General features: G+C 43.3%; 1 protein-coding gene across 4 annotated transcripts in view; it reads right to left on the bottom strand.

The window, feature by feature from the left end:
* LOC126335443 (uncharacterized) overlaps positions 1 to 20,838 on the bottom strand; it is a 159,129-nt gene that overhangs the window by 21,679 nt on the left and 116,612 nt on the right. For 3 of the 4 annotated variants that reach the window (XR_007564870.1, XM_049998732.1, XM_049998730.1), the window contains exon 3: positions 8,574 to 8,633. Coding sequence is in view for 3 of the 4 variants with exons in the window: in XM_049998732.1 (XP_049854689.1) it covers positions 8,574 to 8,633 (60 nt within the window). In the remaining variant the exon portion in view is untranslated. Of the gene's footprint in view, positions 1 to 8,573; positions 8,634 to 18,547; positions 18,777 to 20,838 lie in introns of those variants that run through there. The other variant, XM_049998731.1, reaches the window with a different exon arrangement.

The raw sequence follows: 20,838 nt of genomic DNA, 5'->3' as shown, positions 1-20,838 counted from the left end.
ATGAAACGTAAAACCCAATCAGCTGATGAGACGTTGGCTGCTAAAATAAATGATAACGAGTCTGGCAACCGAAGATGAAGTCGCAGGGCAGCCAAAGAAGGACAGAGTAAAAGAATATGGGCCACTGTCAACTGGGCGCCACACCAACAATGAGGTGGCTCTTCATGGTGCAAGAGGTAGCCGTGGATCGCCTAGGCATTGCCAATGCGGAGTCGGCAGACAACCAAGAAGTCCCTGCGAGAGCCCCACCAAGGACTTACACAGACTGGCTCACAGTTTGTTGTGCCTACTAAGATTTTGCCATTCCGTTTACCAAAGCTGAAAAACCTAGTGGCATAATAAAGAAAGCAGGTCAGTTATGAGGGATGCTCATCTCCAGAAGTGGTTTCCGTGTAGCCTGTTTGGCCAGCCTGTCAGCAAGTTCATTTCCTGGGATTCCAAAGTGACCACGGGTCTAGATGAACACCACTGAACAACTGGACTGTTCCAGGGCATATATGGGCTCCTGGATGGACACTACCATAGGATGACAAGGGTAGCACTCGTCGATAGTTTTCATGCTGCTCAAGGAGTCAGTACATAAAAGAAAAGACTCCTCAGGGCAAGAAAGGAGATACTGAAGTGCACAAGAAATGGTCACCAGCTCTGCAGTGAATACACTGCAGCCATCAGGTACGGAATTCTGTTCAATTTGGCAGCCGCGAAAATAGGCAAAGCCAATGCGACCATCAGCCATTGAGCCATTGGTGTAAACCACTTCAGAGCCCCAGGAACGCATCAATTGAGAGGGAGCGACAGCGGAGAGCTGCAGGGTTAACGGAGTCCTTAGGGCCAAGTGAAAGGTCCAGACAAAGCTGCACCAAGATGTATGCCATGGAGGGGTCCATGAACGGACCACAAGTACAGGTGGTAAAGGGAAGGGCTCCAGTTCGGAGAGAAGGGACTGCAAGCGAACCGAAATCGTTAGCCCCAACATGGGCCACCGATGCGAGAGATGCACTGCCGCCAGCGGAAAAAGGAGACGGTAATTCAGATGCTCAGGAGAACTACAAATGTGTGCTGCGTAAATGGCAAGCAGTTGTGCACATCTGATCTGCAATGAAGGGAACCCAGCCTCCAGCAGTACGCTGGTCACCGGACTCGTCCTAAAAGCTCCTGTCGCTAGCCTAACCCCGCAGTGGTGCATAGGGTCGAGTAAATGCAACACTGAGGGTAATGTCGAACCATAAACCACACTCCCATAGTCAATTTGGGACTGGACAAGGGCTCTGTAGAGCCAAAGCAGCGTAGAGTGATCTGCACTCCAATTCGTGTTGCTCAGGCAATGGAGGGTATTGAAATGCTGCCAGCACTTCTGCTTAAGCTGACGAAGATGAGGAAGCCAAGTCAATTGAGCGTCGAAAACCAGTCCTAAGAATCGATGTGTCTCCACTACAGTGAGTGGATCATCACGAAAATAAAGTTCTGGCTCTCGAACGGTATGACACCTAAAGAACGGCATGACACACGACTATGGCTGAAAACTGGAAGTCGTGGCCTAGAGCCCATGATTGCGCCTTGAGGATGGCTCCCTATAGGTGATGCTCAAAAACACCAGTACTGGAGCAGCAGTACGAAATTCAGAAGTTGTCTGCATACAGAGAAGGTGAGATGGAGGGCCCCGACAGCTGCTGGTAGACCATTATTGGCCACTAAAAATAGAGAGACAATCAATACAGAGCCCTGCAGAACTCCATTCTCCTGGATATGGATGGAACTATGGGAGGCACCAACTTGGACACGGAAAGTAAGGAGCAACAGGAAGTTTTGAATAAAAATCGGGAGTGGGCCCTAAAACCCCAATCATACAACGTGGCAAGAATATGTCGTTGCCAGGTCGTATCATAAGCTTTACGTAAGTAAAAAAAGATGGCAACCAGGTGTTGCTGTCTGGAAAAGGCTGTTCGGATGGCAGACTCTAGGGACACATGATTATCAGTGTTAGAGCGACCCTGGTGGAAGTCGTCCTGACATGGAGCCAGTATGCCACGTGACTCCAGGACCCAACCCAACTGCCGACACACACCATATGTTCCAGCAGCTTACAAAGAATGTTGGTGAGGCTAATGGGCCGATAGCTATCCGCATCAAGTGGGTTTTTACCAGGTTTGGGCACCGGATTGAAGGTGCTCTCCCGCCATTGTGATGGGAAGACACCATAGCACCAGATCCGGTTGAAGACGACAAGGCGATGTTGCTTGTAGTCAGATGAGAGATGTTTAATCATCTGAGTGTGGATCCGATCTGGCCCAGGAGCTGTGTCGGGTAAATGTGCAAGGGCATTGAGGAGCTCCCACTCTGTAAATGATGCGCTATAGGGTTTACTGTGGCTTGCATTGAAAGAGAAGATGTTCCCTTCCATCCGCCGTTTGAGAGTGCGAAAGACCGGAGGGGGGGGGGGTAATTCTCTGATGCAGAGGCTCGAGCAAAGTGCTCGACAATTGCGTTTGCGACAGTAGATAACATGCCATTTATGATAACACCAGGAACACCTGTTGGGGGCTGGTACCCAAAAAGACGTTTGATCTTTGTCCAGACTTGGGAAGGTGACGTATGGCACCCAATGTTCAAGACGTGTCTCTCCCAACACTCCTGCTTCCGTCGTTTGATAAGTTGGCAAATGTGGACACACAGCAGTTTAAAGGCTATGAGCTGCTACCGGGAAGGGTGCCACTTATGCCATTCCTTAATTGCTTCAGTGGCTTCCAGCGACCACCAGGGGACAACCTTATCCCTCGAGCACCCTAAAGAGAGAGGGATCACGTTTTCTGCCGCAGGAACAATTGTCGTAGTCACCTGCTCAACCATCACATCGATGTTACCGTGTGGGGGAGATTCAACATTGACAGCAGAGATGAAAGTTTCCCAGTCCGCCTTGTTTAAAGCCCATCTGGGCAGGCATCCGTCGGCCTGGTGCTGGGGCAGTGGCAGGAAGATCGGGAAGTGGTCAATACCACGCAGGTCATCATGTGCTCTCCAGTGGACAGATGGGAGAAGTTCTGGGCTGCAAATGGATAAATCAATAGCTGAGAACTACCATTAGCCACAGTGAAATGTGTGGTGGCCCCAGTATTTTAGAGGCAGAGAACGAACTGAGACAGTAAAGTTTCGACATCTCTGCCTCAGTCAGTGAGCACAGTGCCACCCCACATGGGGTTATGGGTGTTAAAATCTCCCAGAAAAAGGAAAAGTTTAGGGAGTTTATAATCAGTGCAGCTAATACACTCAGGGATTGTGCTTTCTGCCGCATTAATGATTGTTGTAATCACCTACTCAACCCTCACATTGATGCCAGGAACCAGGTTTCCTGGAAGGCAATGCAGAAAGCAGATGTAAAGCTTAACAGTTGCTGCAGCTCAGCCAGGCGTTGGAAGAAACCACTGAATTCCACTGGAGGAAGACATCATGAGACTGGGAAGGCATCAAACATTCAATGAGGCTGTTTACACCTCAAGGTCCCTACTGCCACCGTCTTATTGCCCGAGCAGTCTATATGTCTGAGTGTCCGGCAAGATCTATGTCCTCAGCGGATGCCACTATCTCCACCCCATCCTCAGACGCACAGCTTGTAGGCAGCGGTGGTGTGGGTGCCACCGGAATTTCCTTTGTCTTCTTTTTGGACTTTTCTTGCTGCTCCTTGGGTTTCTCTGGCTGGGAGGGCTTTACTGATTTAGTCTCCAGGACTGAGGAGGATTGTGTAGCCCTAAGACCAGTGGCTTTTGGGCAATACAGCCACTTGCAGGTGTCCTCTTTCCGACTAGCACAAACCTGGGAAGGCCGTGACCCAAGGGATCCCTTCCTGGCAAGTGGAGCCGAAGAAGACCTATGCTTCTCCAGCTGAGAAGTGCGTGCTGGTGTCCCCGATAGTTGGGGGGGGGGGGGGGGGGGGGGCAGTGCTCCAGAGGTAGGTGGTGCAGGAGCAACAGGAGGAGGGGGGGGGGGGTTTGCCCCCCACCATCAAGGGGGTAGGCATAGTCTTATGCCTCTGAGAACTGACTGCAATTCGCGGTACTGAAGGGGTTACAACTGTTGTTGTGGCGGCGTATGAGGTGGTCATAGCCACAAGATGTAGTCTCTCACATTTTCCCTTAGCCAAGTGTAGATCAGTCAGTCCAGGGCTTTGTAGTCCATGATTTTCCTTTCTTTCTGGAGAATCCTGCAGTCAGGCGAGCAAGGTGAATAGTGCTCTCCGCAGTTGCCACAGATGAGAGGCAGGGCACATTGAGTATTGGGATGTGAGGGGCGTCCGCAATCTTGACATGTGACAATGTAAGTACAGCGGGAAGATATTTGGTCGAACTTCCAGCACTTGAAGCATGCATCAGGGGAGGGATATAGGGCTTGACATCACAGCCGTAGACGATCATCTTGACCTTCTCGGGTAATGTATGACCCTCGAAAGCCAAGATGAAGCCACCGGTGACAACTTTATTATCCCTCGGACCCTGGTGGACAAGCCAAACGAAATGTACACCTTGCCACTCTAAACTGGCACGCCACTCATTGTCAGACTGCAAAAGAAGGTCCCTGTGAAATATGATACCCTGGACCATATTTAAGTTCTTATGGGGCATGATGGTTGCAGAAACATCCGACAGCTTGTCACAAGCAAGCACTGCCCCTGACTGGGCAGAGTATGCTGCTTTTAATCAAGACTGACCCAGATCTCATTTTGGACAAGCCCTCCACCTCCCGAAACTGGTCCTCTAAATGCTCAACAAAAAACCGAGGCTTCATTGTCAAGAAAGATTCCCCATCAGCTCTCAAACATACAAGGTACCGTGGCGAATAAGAGACGCTGCCATCCTTTGCCTGATGTTCCTCCCGTGGTGGGGACAGGGAGGGGAACGATTTGGGGTTGCACTTCTGTGCGCTGAAGTGAGCCCATGAACACTTAAAGACTGCCGGTGTTTTACCACCAGCTGTACTGATGTACTACGCTTAATCGCACTTCATCCAGACTGATGCCATCCACTCCTGACCAGGGGCCCTCCCCACAGGCGCCACCCAGCCGCAGCATAAGCCACCTGGCAGGATGACCATTGCTGGGAGTCCCGATGGCCCAGGGAGATGGGCATCTACCCCTTGGCATACGTGGGATGCAGGTATCAGCAGAGCAATCCCCTGTGTGGTCAGGGGGCTACAACCAACAGGGTACATGGCGGCCCCACCACAATGGACTGGCTACCGTGCCGGGTATCAGGTGCAACCAAGCAAGAGGACCATTATCATCACCAGTGTACAAAACAATACTGCACAGTTGATGGAAAAATATGGACCCAAGAGGGTGATCTCGCTCAACAGTTGGCAAATGAGCAGAAGCGCAATCAACGTCGACAAAGGATGCGATAGGTCTCGGCGCATTATGGACACAATGCGCCCTTCCCCCATTGGCTCGTTCTACAGGAAAATTTTGAAAAATGGAGGTCAAGCCCTACAGGGGGCCACCACAATAAGGCCGAACCGTGTGACACTCCTTTTAGTCGCCTCTTACAACAGGCAGGAATACCACAGCGGGTTTACACAGATTTCTTCACTCTCATAAAAGCAGCAAGGTTGTATTGTGTGTCTAACTAGAGGTAACCATAAATTTAACCTGCCAAGCAATCAAGAGGCACATAAAAAATATTGTTCAGCTTTTTAATGACTCAAATGTGTTATACAAAGGGGTGTTCAGTACGTGATGAGTTTTTGTGAAAGTACGTTTTATTTGTGTTTCCAATACACTGTATTATTCCCCAGTCTTTTAGCAACAGAAGGCTATTTTTCAACACAACCTCCACTATGTGACGCCTTTTGTCACCTTACTACGAGGAACTGTATGCCTGCTTGATACGACTCTACTGGTCAACGTTGGAGCCAACCCTCTGAAGCACCAATAACCTCCTCCCCATTATCCACATACTGCTTCCCCTGGAGTACATACTTCATTGGGCCAAAGAGATGGAAGTTGGGAGGTCCAAGAATCAAGCTGTAAGGTGACAAGGAGAAATAGTATAATGAAGTTTTGTGAGCTGCTTTCAGGTGCACAGACTTGTGTGAAGCCTTATCATGGAGATGGAGAAATCTGATTGCATTTTTGTGGTGATGAACATGTTGAAATCATTTCTTCAATTTCCTGAGGGTAGCACAATACGCTTCAGACTGGATTGTTGCATCATGAGGGAGGACATCAATCAGAGTAACCTCTTCCGAGTCCCAGATGACTGTCGCCATGTATTTATGGGCCGAAGGTGCAGCTTCAAACTCTTTCTTCAAAGGACAGGTGGAGTGGCGTCACTCCAAGGATTGCCATTTTGTTTTCAGTTCAAAGCAATGAACCCATATTTGATCGAGTGGGAGGATGTTTGACAAAAAATTGTCAGTATCAACCTCTTAATGTGCAAACAATTCTGCACATATGGTCCTTTGTTGCTCTCTATGACCTTCAGTTAACTGGTGAGGAAGCCAGTGAGCACACACATTTGAGTACCCCAACTGGTGGACAAATGTGTCAGCACTACCAACAGAGATGTCCAATTGAGCAGCAAAAAGTTTGCTCACAATGTGTATCACCTCGAACGAGAGTGTCTGCATATTCCACCATTGCAGGAGTCACAGCTAAGTGCAGCTGGTCAGCATGTGGGAAATCGGATAGGCTGGCGCAACCTTGTTGTGAATGTGGCAGACCTATGGAACTCTTCAGATGTTCCTTGTGTGTACGCTTTTGTCCTCCTGCATCTGTTGCTGCTTGCTTTGGGAGATGGAATGGTGAGACCTCACACAGAACTAAAGAGCAAAAAGTTTTAAAGACCTAGAGCAAACAGGTCCTCAACGTAATGAATTTGATGGGTGTATCCACAGAAATTCAACAAGCCTAAACAGTAGGAAAAAACTCTAGGCAGGCAATCTGAAAGACACTTCCTATTTGAATCAAGAAAAGACAGGAAGACTGACTAGCAGCGTGGGTTTGTGGTGATCACTCTGATAAGATAACCCATGTAGTTTACAAAAATTGTTCGAAGTTCTGCCGCTGTTCACAATTAAATTTTCTCTTTATCAACAAAGAAATAGACTACCACCAAATTGTAACATTTCAATCAAATTTTGATTTTAAAATATTGTACTTGAAATAAATTTGAATAAAAATGTAATGAACTATCTTTAAGTATTTTACTCGTTAACTACCTTCCAAAATTATGACAAAGTTTATTGTAATCATAATAAAGTTTAGATAATTTACAATATAAAATATGCTCCAACCTAGAAAAAGAACATAGTGGGTACAAAAAGTACCCCTCAGTAAAATTGGAAAAATTTTAGTTCAGTAAATCAAAGGTTAAGGAGGGATTCCAGCCAAAAGTTCCCGCCTGAATTTTCCTGAAAATTCATACTAAACCAATGAAAGTTTTAGACTATTCCATTTGTGTTTCAATTATTTTCAGCGACAAAAAGTCACACAAATTGACATTTTGAGAAAAATAAAAAGGTTTTTTTTGTGTGTGTTAAAAAAAAAGTGACTTGTGAACTATAAATTATTGAAAGAATGTATGTGTGCGCGATGAATACCAAATATTAAAAAGTTTAGTTTATTATCTGTAAAGCTCGCAAACAGCGATGCGTTTAACAAATAGCCTTTTATCTATAGCATCTGTGTCACGAGATGAAGAATATCAGAGATAATTTATTTGTGGGTTAGATTTTTCACCCTAGCTTGTTTCATCTAGCGGAAGACCGCCATTTATCACAATCTGATTACATGTAAGTATGTCTGTAAGCTATCAGAATATATGTCCAACTGTTATTAGAAAGTGTTGATTATCAAATTAGTGAGCACCTCCAATAATAGCCACCATTAACTGTAATTAAAAACTCTATTTCAGAACTTCGTGTAGCGGGGAGCGCTTTTTCCCTACTAGCATTTGCTCGGCCATTACGCTAATGATATTTTTTAGTTAGAAATTCAGTCTGTAATATTAAATGTAAATGCAGAAGACTTTTCTATTTTAATCTTTTAATAGTTTCAAAGAATGTTTTCTTACTGAATGAGTTCAGTATGTTTAAGATTGGCCGCTTAACATCAGATGAGATTTTCCTCAGTTTTTGCCTTGCAGGTAATGAACAGTAAATACAGAAAAATATTACATTTAATAAGCATTAAAAAAATACATCTCAGTTTCTTTGTGAAAGTTGGCACATAAATGACCAGTAGCCCCTGAGAACCAAATTAATCATTACAGTTTGCGTAGAAGCACGCATATTTTCTCTCCATAATAGCAGCGCTCACGCGAACTACTTATGAGAAGGCAGTGAGTTGCACACTGTGTATAAAATATTTCATTCATACTTCAGAATAGCCAATGTCTGTACGTATGTTATCACGGTATTTTCAGAGTCTTATGCAAGCCCACAATATTTAACAGAGTAAATAATATTGCAGTATTGAGTAATTTTTTTTTTTTTTTTTTTTTGATTAATCACTGCATATATAGAATTTATGCAAAACTCCCAATCCCAGTACCGCGATATGTAGTCAACAACAATGGTTTACTTACTCATCCAACATCGAATTGTCATACAATGACATCACAAATTCCTTTGCTTCTTCATTGCCTCTGTAAAAATAAAAAATAAAAAAACAAGGTGTGTATTAAAAATTGTACAAGTTATCCGAAAAGCATAAACAAATTGGTTTTTCAGTCACTTATGTATTCACAAATTTATCATTTAAAAAGAAAAATAGCTTGGTAGTTTTAATTAATATGCTACAATGATGAAATTTCTTTCTTTATTGTGAAGTTCCTGTCAGTAAGTGCCAAGTATGTTATTTGAAACAGGTCATATCACAAGACCATCAACAGCTGTTGATAAAGTAATTATTTACTTACTACTGGCTTCAATCATCTCCAGATACCATATAATTACTTAGAACAGCCTACATAGCAACTTTCTTACTGTGTTATCAAACAAAAGACTATTGATGGTAGTGCTGCACGATGACTTACTTTAATACCACATTAAGAATACTACCACAAAGGGTGCTGTAAGTGATATGATAATACCTAAAGATGAGTAGACTGAAATGATGTGAGAATACCAGAAGATTGGTTTTGTTTTGTTTTGCTTTAGGGCGCAAAAACAACCGGGATCGTACACGCCCAAGTCAAAACTATAGAACACGAAGACAGAGGAGTTAAAAAATGACTATATGTCAGTTCCAATTGACATAGGAGAAGACAGCTAATAACAGGCACGCGGAGAAAGTGCTAAAAGTGTCACCATACAGAAACGGAGGTCCAAAACTAAAAATTAAATGGCCTTAACCATATTGCTTTGGTGGATAAAGTAAAACAAGGTCGACAGCCCGTGCATCATTTGCTAAAATGGCCAATAACTCAAGACAGCATACCCAAGTGGGAAGGTAAACGGTTACACAATGGGCATTCTGTCAGGAAGTGGGAGACAGAACTTGGGTACAATGTGTACAAAGTGGTGATGAAGTGCCACTTATCAAATGACGATGGCTAAAAAGGCAATGCACAATATGCAGCCTATCTAAAATGACCTCCTCCGGCTGGAGGGCTGAGAGGAGGTCACTATCCAAGCTGCTGGGAGAGGCTCAATAAGCCGGAGCTTGTTTCTGTGAAGGGAGCACCATTGGCAATGCCAAAGGGACCCCACCTCCTGACAGACGGCAACACAGATTGATTGGTTGGTTTGTTTGTGCTATTGAAGGGCCATTGGTAGCTTTTTCCATCAACTTGAAACACCCACAAGGAATAAAAACAAACAATGGAGATGACAAGAGACGACACAGGACAAGAACGACACAGACTCAAGGAATTAAAATCACACCGAGTGTGAAAGTGGTTGGCCGACCATTTAAAAAAAAGCGCAAAGCCAACACCAAGAAACACACTAAAAACCCCAGTCTAAAATCGTAGGCCAAAGGCCAGACTTAACACAAAAAAAGGAAGAATACTTATATCATGCAATAAAAAACCCCTGCACGAATAAAACTCAAAACTAAACCTGCCATCACAACGTCATCTGATAAAAGTGCAGGAAGTGTATCAGGCAGCGCAAACGTCTGCCTGAGTGGAGCTAAAAGCGGGCAGTCCAACAAGATGTGGATCACAGTCAAAGCTGACTCGCAGCGACATATAGATGGGTCCCCGTGGTGCAATAAATAGCTGTGTGACATCCAAGTGTGGCCAATGTGCAGCCGGCAGAGGACAACAGAGTCCTTGCGAGAGAACTGCAAGGAGGAGCGCCACGCACTGGTAGCCTCCTTGATGGCCCGAAGTTTGTTGGGTGAGATAAGGGTGAGCCGTGTCACGGCTCAGCTCATTTCATTTACTCGCGAGATTATTCCACTTGTTTTCGCCGCAGCGATGGGGGGCGTGATTGCTGAGCACTGTTGGCGCTTGTGTGCGAAGCAACAGTTTTGGAGGATGGCTCGGTCGGGATATGGCGACAAGACGGAAGCGGCGGGAACTCAACTGGTGCCTGCCGATTGAGGAATGCGATGTGTATGGCTGTTTGCGAGCATGTGGGGACGACGGAATGCTCGCTTGCTTAGAGTGGTTCTCCCTGACCAGCTGTTGTCTGTTGGGATAGCATTCAAGTGTAACAGGAAACTGCATTGGTGTGGTTCTCGTCACCTGGCTAAGGCCTAAATTTTGATACACTTTTATAATATTTAATCATCATTACTTTATTATGTGATTGACACATCATGTGCCAGGTGTCTACCGTGAATAATTCTTGATTTGTTTCATAGCGTATAGCACGGTATCCACTATCATCGATCATTTAATGAAAGTTCTGTCCAAATTATTATTATTATTATTACATTAAACTTTGTTAAAATTGGTGCGTTTAAATTGCAAATTTCTTAATTCTACTAATATTGCTTGGGATAAACCCATCTATTTCTTGATACTGCCATATTTGTGTGTTAAGTGGCGTTTCTTCTTGAGACAGACTGAATTAATTTTGGAACATGTAGGGCGAATATTTAAATGAAAATTTGCTAGATAACACAAACATTGTGAAATTGAAAACTTGACAGTGTTTACTCATGTCACCAGTCTTTAATGTTATTTCTGTCTTGTAGCTTAATTTATATAAAATAATTTAGAAATTTTGTGTATTTGTCATGAAAGGTGAACTCTTGTCACATGAGAGAAAAAAAACTTCCTAAAATCCAGCCCCAAAATGAGATCCATCCTTCATGAAATCCTCCCCACTCCACCAAGAGTGTCTTTCTGACATCCACCTAACCTTCATAACCTCTTGGTTCATCCCTATGAAATCCCCAAATCACCTTACCTACCCTCTGGCTCCTACCCTTGTAAACGTTCCCGGTGTAAAACCTGTCCTATGCACCCTCCCACCACCACCTACTCCAGTCCTGTAACCTGGAAGGTGTACACGATCAAAGGCAGAGCCACGTGTGAAAGCACCCGCTTGATTTACCAACTGACCTGCCTACACCGTGACGCTTTCTATGTGGGAATGACCAGCAACAAACTGTCACAGGCAGACAGTGTTTGTTGGTAATGAGGATCACCCTGTGGCTAAACATGCCTTGGTGCACGGCCAGCACATCTTGGCACAGTGTTACACCGTCCGGGTTATCTGGATACTTCCCACCAACACCAACCTATCCGAACTCCAGAGATGGGAACTTGCCCTTCAATATATCCTCTCTTCTCGTTATCCACCAGGCCTCAATCTCCGCTAATTTCAAGTTGCCGCCACTCATACCTCACCTGTCATTCAACATCATCTTTGCCTCTGCACTTCCGCCTCGACTGACATCTCTGCCCAAACTCTTTGCCTATAAATTGTGTGTGTGTGTGTGTGGGGGGGGGGGGGGGGGGCGCAAATATAACCCATCCTTTTTTCGCCCCTAAGGTAAGTCTTTCCACTCCCGGGATTGGAATAACTCCTTACCCTCTCCCTTAAAACCCACATCCTTTCGTCTTTCCCTCTCCTTCCCTCTTTCCTGAAGAAGCAACCGCTAGTTGCAAAAGTTAGAAATTTTGTGCGTGTGTTTTTATATATATATAAAAACACACGCACAAAATATTAATATATATATATATATATATATATATATATATATATATATATATATATATATATATATATATATATATATGGCTAAAATTTCCTTTTAAACTGTTATTTGCATTAACTTGGATGTATAAGCAATTATTGTTAAATAATAAATTTGTGTCAACAAGGCTTGGACCAAATAAATGTGCCTACACCTCCCCCATTCTTGCTCTGCTACCATCTGTACACCATTCTTCACCCCAGGTGTGAAGTACCTTCTGTCGCATAACTGACCTGAGGTCACTTTCCGAAAGGTTTATTTAATAAGAAATGCTGCATGTTTTCTCTGATTGTACAAGTGCATTCTTGTATTTAAAATGTTTATTAAAAGCAGTTTTTCACTGGTTTACCGTTTTATTTAATAAGAAGTGCTGTATGTTGTCTCGAGTCATAGTTACCTAAGAGTAGTAAGACTGCCGCCCCCCCTCCCCCCAGTTCAGATCCTGGGTATGTCCTTGTGCCAGGGGCCAAGCGGATGCCACGATGGTGGATAGTGTTGAGATGGCATAAGAGGTATAAACATGCAGATGCGTAAACAAAGCACCCAAAGCCGAGTTTCAAATGGACAAGGGACCAGTACAAACAGAAGAGGGTGGTTCGATCAGTACCCCAGGAAGTACCATTGACAACACATAGGGCACTGAGGAACAGCGCACAGCAGGCTTCCAGGTAAGACGTGTGGGGACTAAGGGTGTTTCTTATCACACGTGAGCCCCAGGAATTTTGTAGTTTCAATGAACAGAAGAGCAACAGGCTAAAGATGTAGAGATGGTAGTAGAAACCAATTGCGTCACCAGAAATTCGTATGGACAGTTTTGTCAGTGGAAAAGCGAAACCTATTGTCGATGTTCCATGAGTAAAGACAATCAAGACATCGCTGAAGATGCCGCTCAGTAGACAGATCCATGGAGAACTGCAATAGACGGCAAAATCGTCAACAAAAAGGGAGCCGGACATTCCCAGCGGGAGACAGGCCATTTGGGGTTACTGGTGACAGCAAAGAGGACGACTCTCAGGACGGAACCCTGAGGCACACCGTTTTCATGGATAAAGGTGTCAGACAAGGCAGAAAACACACACACACACACACACACACACACACACACACACACACACACACACACACACACACATTGAAAACTTAGTCTTTTAAAAATTCCTGAAGGAAATCGGGCAGGCGGCCACAGAAGACCCACATGTAAAGAGTACGGATGATACAAGTTCTCCAGCAGGTGTCATAGGCCTTCTCCAAATCGAAAAATATGGCCACAGTTTGCGACTTCCGCAGAAGGCCACTCATGACATGGGTGGACAAAGTGACGAGATGATCAACTGCAGAACGCTGTGCTCAAAATCCACACTGTGCATTCATCAGTAAATAGTGAGAGTTAAGCCACCATACCAGCATGGCATGAATCATATGTTCCATCACCTTGCAAACACAGCTGGTAAGAGAGATGGGGCAGTAGCTAGAAGGAAGGTTTTTGTCCTTACCACGCATAGGTATGGGTATGATGGTGGCTTCACGTCAGCTTCCAGGAAATGTGCACTGCCCAGATGCAGATGTATGTCGTGTTAAACAGAAAGTGGCTGCCCACAAGATAAAGGTGCTGCAACATCTGAATGTGGATTGTGTCTGGCCCTACGGCGGGGGACCAGAATGAACTGAGAGCACGATCTAGCTCCCTCATAGTAAAGACAGCACTGTAGCACTCACTATTCGGAGAAGAGAAGGGTATCGCCCGAGCCTCCTCCACTCATTTCCGATGGAGGAAGGAGGGTGATAGTGGGAGGAGTTCAAAATGTCTGTAAAATGGCGGCCCAAGGAGTTTGAGATAGCAATAAGGTCCAAGATGACATCGTCTGCTACAGTCAGGCTGGAAATTGGGAATGGATCTTCGTCCCAGAGAGCCATTGGAGGTTGGTCCACACAACAGAGGAAGGGGTGGAACTGCTGGAAGAACTAGTGAATGAAATCCAGCCAGATCTTTCGCTAACCCGAAGAGTGCAATGACACAGTGCACACACCTGTTTATAATGAATGCAGCTTGCCAGCTTAGGATGATGGTTAAAAATGCGGAGTGCAAGTCTCCGTGTGCGAATTGCATCACTGCATGCCTCAGTCCACAAAGGGACTGGGACACGATGTGGTAAAGGGGAAGTGCGAGGAATGGAATGTTCTGCAGCAGCGAGGATAACATCTGTGCGACATTCCACCTGGTCATCACAACTGGGGAAATCTTGTTCTTCAAAGGTCGCCTGGGAGGAGTGAAGCTGACAGTCAGCTTCAGTAAGCTGTCATTTGGGTGTGCACGCAGATGAGGTAGCAGTCAGCAAATGTATAGCACATAGGAAATGGTCACTCGAGTACTTGTCACAAAGAATGGACCACTCAAAACGACGGGCAAGCTGGGCAGTGCGAAAGGGTAGGTTCAAATGGGAATAGGTGTGCAAGGATACTTGAAAATGATCAGTTTGATATCAGAAGTAAATGGACAATTATTTTTCAGCCTCTCTTGGGGAGTCTAGAAACTGTTTCAACTACTTACGAGCTGTGGGTGGGTGCCACAAATAAATTATTCAGTTGTACAGACATGAATTTGATAGCCTGATAAAGTTATGATTCATTACAAGACACCACATGGCTCTCATACTATTAAGAGGCTATCTGACAATGTCTTACTAAAACAGTCTGTTATTAAACTTTTCTGTGAGTGTTGGGCTTGTATTGTCCTGTGTGCTTTTGTAATGTGACAGTAGTTTTCTTGACATTTTTCTCAAAATCAGAGGTTCTTAGAGAGGACTATCTGTGATTCGGAATTATATCTTTCTAAATGAATATTACAATTCCTGGGCCTTCACTAGATATTTCTTTAATGACAGCATAGCTCGTAAAATAGTCAGTGCACATCATCTAATTACATTTGTGGGCTTCACTAACCTCTCTAATTGTGCAAATAATCAATTACATGCATGATGGTTACCCTAATGTTTTTTCCCCTATTAACCCTGGCCTTTAAAGGCTTAATAATTGATACTTAAAATGAAATTGTTCCAGGTGAAGAGAATATTTTTGGAGTTGGGAGGCAGGTGCTACTGTTCAAATCAAAGAACACTAAAATAGGGGCAGCTGAGCGAGGCAGTGCAGTTGTTAAGACACTAACCTCATATTTAGAGGATGGAGTTCACTTTGTCCTACCACCCTGATTTAGGTTTTCCTAAACCATTTCTGTTGGGCTGGTTCCTTTATCAAGGCCACAACCTGTCTGCCCTCATACAAGTGTGCTTATATTCTGCTTTGTGTGTGTGTGTGTGTGTGTGGTGTGTGTGTGTGTGTGTTGAGCTATTTATTTTCACTATATTATGACCAACTTCATTATAATCACAAATCCTTATCATAGTGGGATGATACCTGAATGAATAAATAAATCATAGCAGAACAAATGTTATGCAAATAAAGGTTACTGGTGAATTGTAGCGATAGAAAATTCAATGAATTTGTTATTTTGCCAATTTCATTTTTGACTGGCACTAATTTAATCTTTCGAGACAATAGCTATGAGGAGATCTGAAATACAGCTGGTGAAATTGGGAGGTCATTCTCCTGTGCTGTCCTCTGAATGACTGGGCATAGAAAATAGTTTATAAGGCGTCCACACTTCCAACGAAATGTTTTCAGATTAACATATGACATCTTTGACGTCTGTGGTTCCATCTGCAGTTCGCATACTCTACTTACTCTGTGTTAATGTTCATCTTCCTGGTACTGCCAACATCCCTATTGGGTCTCAAACTTTAGTAAGAGGGTTTATATTTGTGATCTTTTACACTTCTCTGATCAAGCTGATGTATGCCACTGTTCTTAAGAAGCAGAACACAGTATCAGTTTCTGATCTTCACACAGTGATTTACATTTCTTCAAGTTCATCAAAAGCAGCCGTTCAACTTAGTTTCATTCAACAGTGAGATACCAATTTCCTTTCTCACTTTCTTTCTAGGAAATATAATATAATGATTCATTCTACTGTTTTTATTTATAATTTAGTGTTTGATGGCCAATCAGTAATGAATAGACTGTTATTGTACAATACATATAACAAAGATACAGACAACCAATAAAATAAACACAAGAAAAAATTTAATGTCCAATTTCCAGTTTTTCCATCCATCAATTGCTTTGGAGCCTGCCTGATCCAGGTCTTCCAGGGATCCAGTCTTGTACAACTTACACCATCTTGCTGCAGCCACAGCTTAAGAGTCTCACCATCCTCAGAACTTGTGGTGATGAGTAGCAGTAGTTCTTTCCATCCAATATTTGATGCATTTGAGTTTGAACCACCCGGCAAAGAAACAGTTGGATTTTCGACTAGCTATAAATCAAAATCAAGACAGCCTCTGGATTGTGAGCACTGGTAAATGGGATCATGGCAGTTCTGCAGGTTGGTTGACGAGACTCCAGTAATATTATAAAATCTTGCTAGATTATATTGTACATGGATACAGAGAAGTTCTCCTGCACTCTTGCTCATAACCAAATGACAGTTTGAAGTCTCCTATGTGAGGAGAAGCCTTACTGCTGGTACAATGAGGCACTACATACGTACAATAAGCCACTACACACGCACAGGTAAAAATGCACCAGATACAATGTGCATGGCTCATCAAAGGTGAACACCCACCACATGTTTTAACCGAGTAGCTGACAATGCTCAATTGATAAACCCAGGTCAATGCAGTCATCCTCAGTGTCTTCAGGATGGTTCTTCACAGAGTTCCATTTAGCCTTTCCAATAGATTGCACCTTTTCACTTCAGCAATAGTACTCTGAAAAGGGTGTCAGTAGGTGACATATTAAATCGTATCCTCTGACACTTTGGAGTGCTGTTGCAATGTAATACACATATTGTTGCAGTCTTCATTTGAATGACTGGTCTGTCTTACCTCCCCTCCACCGCCACCAATTGCTTATTCCTTGATGCCTCAGGATGTGCCCTATCAACTGATCCATTCTTTTACTCAAATTGAGCCAACATTCCCCTTCCTCTTCAATTCGATTCAGTACTTCATCAATTATATGATCCACCCAAGTAATCTTAACACTTTTCTATGACAACAAATTTCTATTCTTCTTTCATCTTTACTGTTTTTGCATCTGTACAACGCTTCCATTATCTGCAGATAACTTGTATATTTCTAGTTCAGACAGATAGCCACAACCATCTTCAGTGGTTTATATTTACGCTTCTAAATGCCAAAATATTTTTCAATACACACAAGCCATTCTGCCTTAGAGTTTAATCTGATGGTGATGAAAAATCCCATACTTCTTTACAGAGTGTAGGGGAACAGCGCAGGAGACCCGCGTTGCCTTACTAGGCAAGGTCCTAGTGGAGGTGGTTTGCCATTACCTTCCTCCGAGTTTAATCTACATAAGCATAAGACAGAAGCCAACAACATGGGATAATTTGTGAGAATTTCGTGTAGGTTGTGGGTATCTAGACTGAACAGTACAGGACAAGGAACTGAACTTTGAGCCATGCCATTGCTGAGTAGGTGGAATTTATTCATACCGCCGAACAACGAACTAACACAAAAGTCACTCCATCTCTAGACTGTGGTGTACACAGTAGATTGTGTCTAATAAGACTTCTTTTATTTCTTCTCAACGCCAATGATCAAATAGGCAATCAAGGAAAAGACTTAGTAACTGTAATTAAAAACAGAACAAAATCCAGTTTTGTTCAGATGGATTAGCATTTACATTTCAGGTTTTATTCTTTTGTGAGTCAATCATTCAAATAACCTATATGTGACTGAGCAGGATGACTTGTATGCGCTTCAAGAGACAGTCAATGAGATTATATTGGGCCACTGTAATAATGAAGCTGCTTCACCTATCAATCGATGGTTGTCAAGCGTGGGTTTTTATTTATTTTTTCAATTCACACACTTAAGAGACAATGCACAAATAGCACATTATTTCGCAGTTATCTTACTGGATACAGAGAAGGGGGGGGGGGGTCTTCTAGGGCAGGGGTACTTAAATAATTTTAAAGAATGTTGAGATTCTGCCCTTGTGTCCCTTTACAACTGATTTACAGGTCGAACAGTTTTCAATTACATTGCATTGTTGACCAATTCACGTGTGCGACACAAAGTTCTCAATGTTAGTCGAAGATTATCCACTCATATAAACAATTTCAGGGATGCACACAACTTGTCCGAACGGCTATTCCCGATTATCTACGATCTCACATACAATGAACCAATTAAGTATAACACTGGAAATTTTCCTATCAAAGTATAACTGCGCATTTACACCCTTTTCATAGCGACATAACAGATCAGGTACTGACACAGACAACCCAAACAGAATGCAAGAAACCATAATGTCCACACTTACCTTTTCGGAACAGTATCACTTTCAGACATCCTACTGTCACAACACTTTTCATAAGCAAACAACAGGAGTTCACAAGACAATCCAGTGGGCGCGGGCCGTAAGCAAATTAGCGATAAGCACATTGCCAAGTTGTCCACAGTCCTTCTGCCTGCTAGGATCTTTGCATTCGATTAACGCCGACCCACAGGTTAGGACTAGTTTGTGCCAGTATCTGTGCACACCTTAAATCTCCGCAATCTCGTGCGTCAGCACCATACCATCTCCATCACTTTTCAATCTACCGTCGACTCGTCATCAATGTCCGTGGAACAAACAAAGGTCGAATGGACAAGAAAATGGCTTCTAAATCGGCCTGCACACATTTAATATTTGTTGGTAATACTATTTGTCAAACCAATATATTGAAGCGACCCTCACTCCATCAACAATATTATCAACATAGTCAGATGGCAACCAGGGGGGACGCTTCCTGTACAATACCTTAGTTCGCTTGAAGCGCTGCAAGTTCATTAGTCCTTCATTTCGCTTTCTTATTGGACGATTTAAAGTTGGCCACGTTTGTTTTCGTATTTTTTCGTTTTGTAACAGACAGAAACTGCTTTCGCAGAATTGTATTCTTGATTATGACTAGTCGTGTGTAATTCACTGTGAATATGTTGCTCACATTGTGCTTTATTTTTGCTTCTATCCGCGATATTGGATGGAGCAAATAATTAGAATTTTTGCTTCAAATAAACAAGATCGTTTCGTCGGATATTATTCTGTGAACATTTGTTCTTGCCTCAGAATCCGCCTGTGAACTTTTGGATATGACATTGTAAGTATACTGTTAATATCCTACTCACCCCCCCCCCCCCCCCCTATGAACCATGGACCTTACCGTTGGTGGGGATACTTGCGTGCCTCGGCGATAAAGATGGCTGTACCGTAGATGCAACCACAATGGAGGGGGATCTGTTGAGATACCAGACAAACGTGTGGTTCCTGAAGAGGGGCAGCAGCCTTTTCAGTAGCTGCAGGAGCAACAGTCTGGATGATTGACTGATCTGGCCTTGTCACACTAACCAAAACGGCCTTTCTCTGCAGGTACTGCGAACAGCTGAAAGCAAGGAGAAACTACAGCTGTAATTTTTCCCGAGGGCATGTAGCTTTATTGTATGATTAAATGATGATGGCGTCCTCTTGAGTAAATATTCCGGAGATAAAATAGTCTCTCATTCGGATCTCTGGGCGGGGGCTACTCAGGAGGACGTCGTTATCAGGAGAAAAAAAAAAAAAAAAACTGGCGTTCTACGGATCGGAGCGTGCAATGTCAGATCCCTTAATCGGGCAAGTAGGTTAGAAAATTTAAAAAGGGAAATGGATAGGTGGCAGGAGCAACAAGACTTTTGGTCAGGTGAATACAGATTTATAAATATAGAATCAAACAGGGGTAGTGCAGGAGTAGGTTTAATAATGAATGAAAAAATTGTACAGAAACCAGATAGCAGTTATAAGAGTCGAGGGGCATGAAAGGGAAGCAGTGGTTGGGAAGGGAGTGAGACAGGGTTGTAGCCTCTCCCCAATGTTATTCAATCTGTATATTGAGAAAGCAGTAAAGGAAACAAAAGAGAAATTTGAAGTAGGAATTAAAATCCATGGAGAAGAAATAAAAACTTAGATGTTCGCCAATGACATTATACTCGTAATTCTGTCAGAGACAGCAAAGGACTTGGAAGAGCAGTTGAATGGAATGGACAGTGTCTTGAATGGAGAACATAAGACGAACATCAACAAAAGCAAAACGAGGATAATGGAATGTATTCGAATTAAGTCGGGTGATGCTGAGGGAATTAGATTAGGAAATGAGGCACTTAAAGTAGTAAAGGAGTTTTGCTATTTGGGGAACAAAATAACTTATGATGGTCGAAGTAGAGAGGATATCAAATGTAGACTGGCAATGGCAAGGAAAGCGTTTCTGAAGAAGAGAAATTTTTTAACATCGAGCATAGATTTAAGTGTCAGGAAGTCGTTTCTAAAAGTGTTTTTATGGATTGTAGCCACGTATGGAAGTGAAACATGAAGGATAAGTAGTTTGGGCAAGAAGAGAATAGAAGCTTTAGAAATGTGGTGCTACAGAAGAATGCTGAAGATTAGATGGGTAGATCATATAACTAATGAGGAGGTATTGAATAGAAATGGGGAGAAGAGGAGTTTGTGGCACAACTTGACTAGAAGAAGGGACCGGTTGGTAGGACATGTTCTGAGGCATCAAGAGATCACAATTTTAGCACTGTAGGTCAGTGTGGAGG

Source organism: Schistocerca gregaria, chromosome 2 (genome assembly GCF_023897955.1).
Source record: "Schistocerca gregaria isolate iqSchGreg1 chromosome 2, iqSchGreg1.2, whole genome shotgun sequence".
Taxonomy (NCBI): Eukaryota; Metazoa; Arthropoda; class Insecta; order Orthoptera; family Acrididae; genus Schistocerca; species Schistocerca gregaria.
Note: the sequence above shows the minus strand (reverse complement) of the source record. Positions and strands in the feature narration are given on the sequence as shown.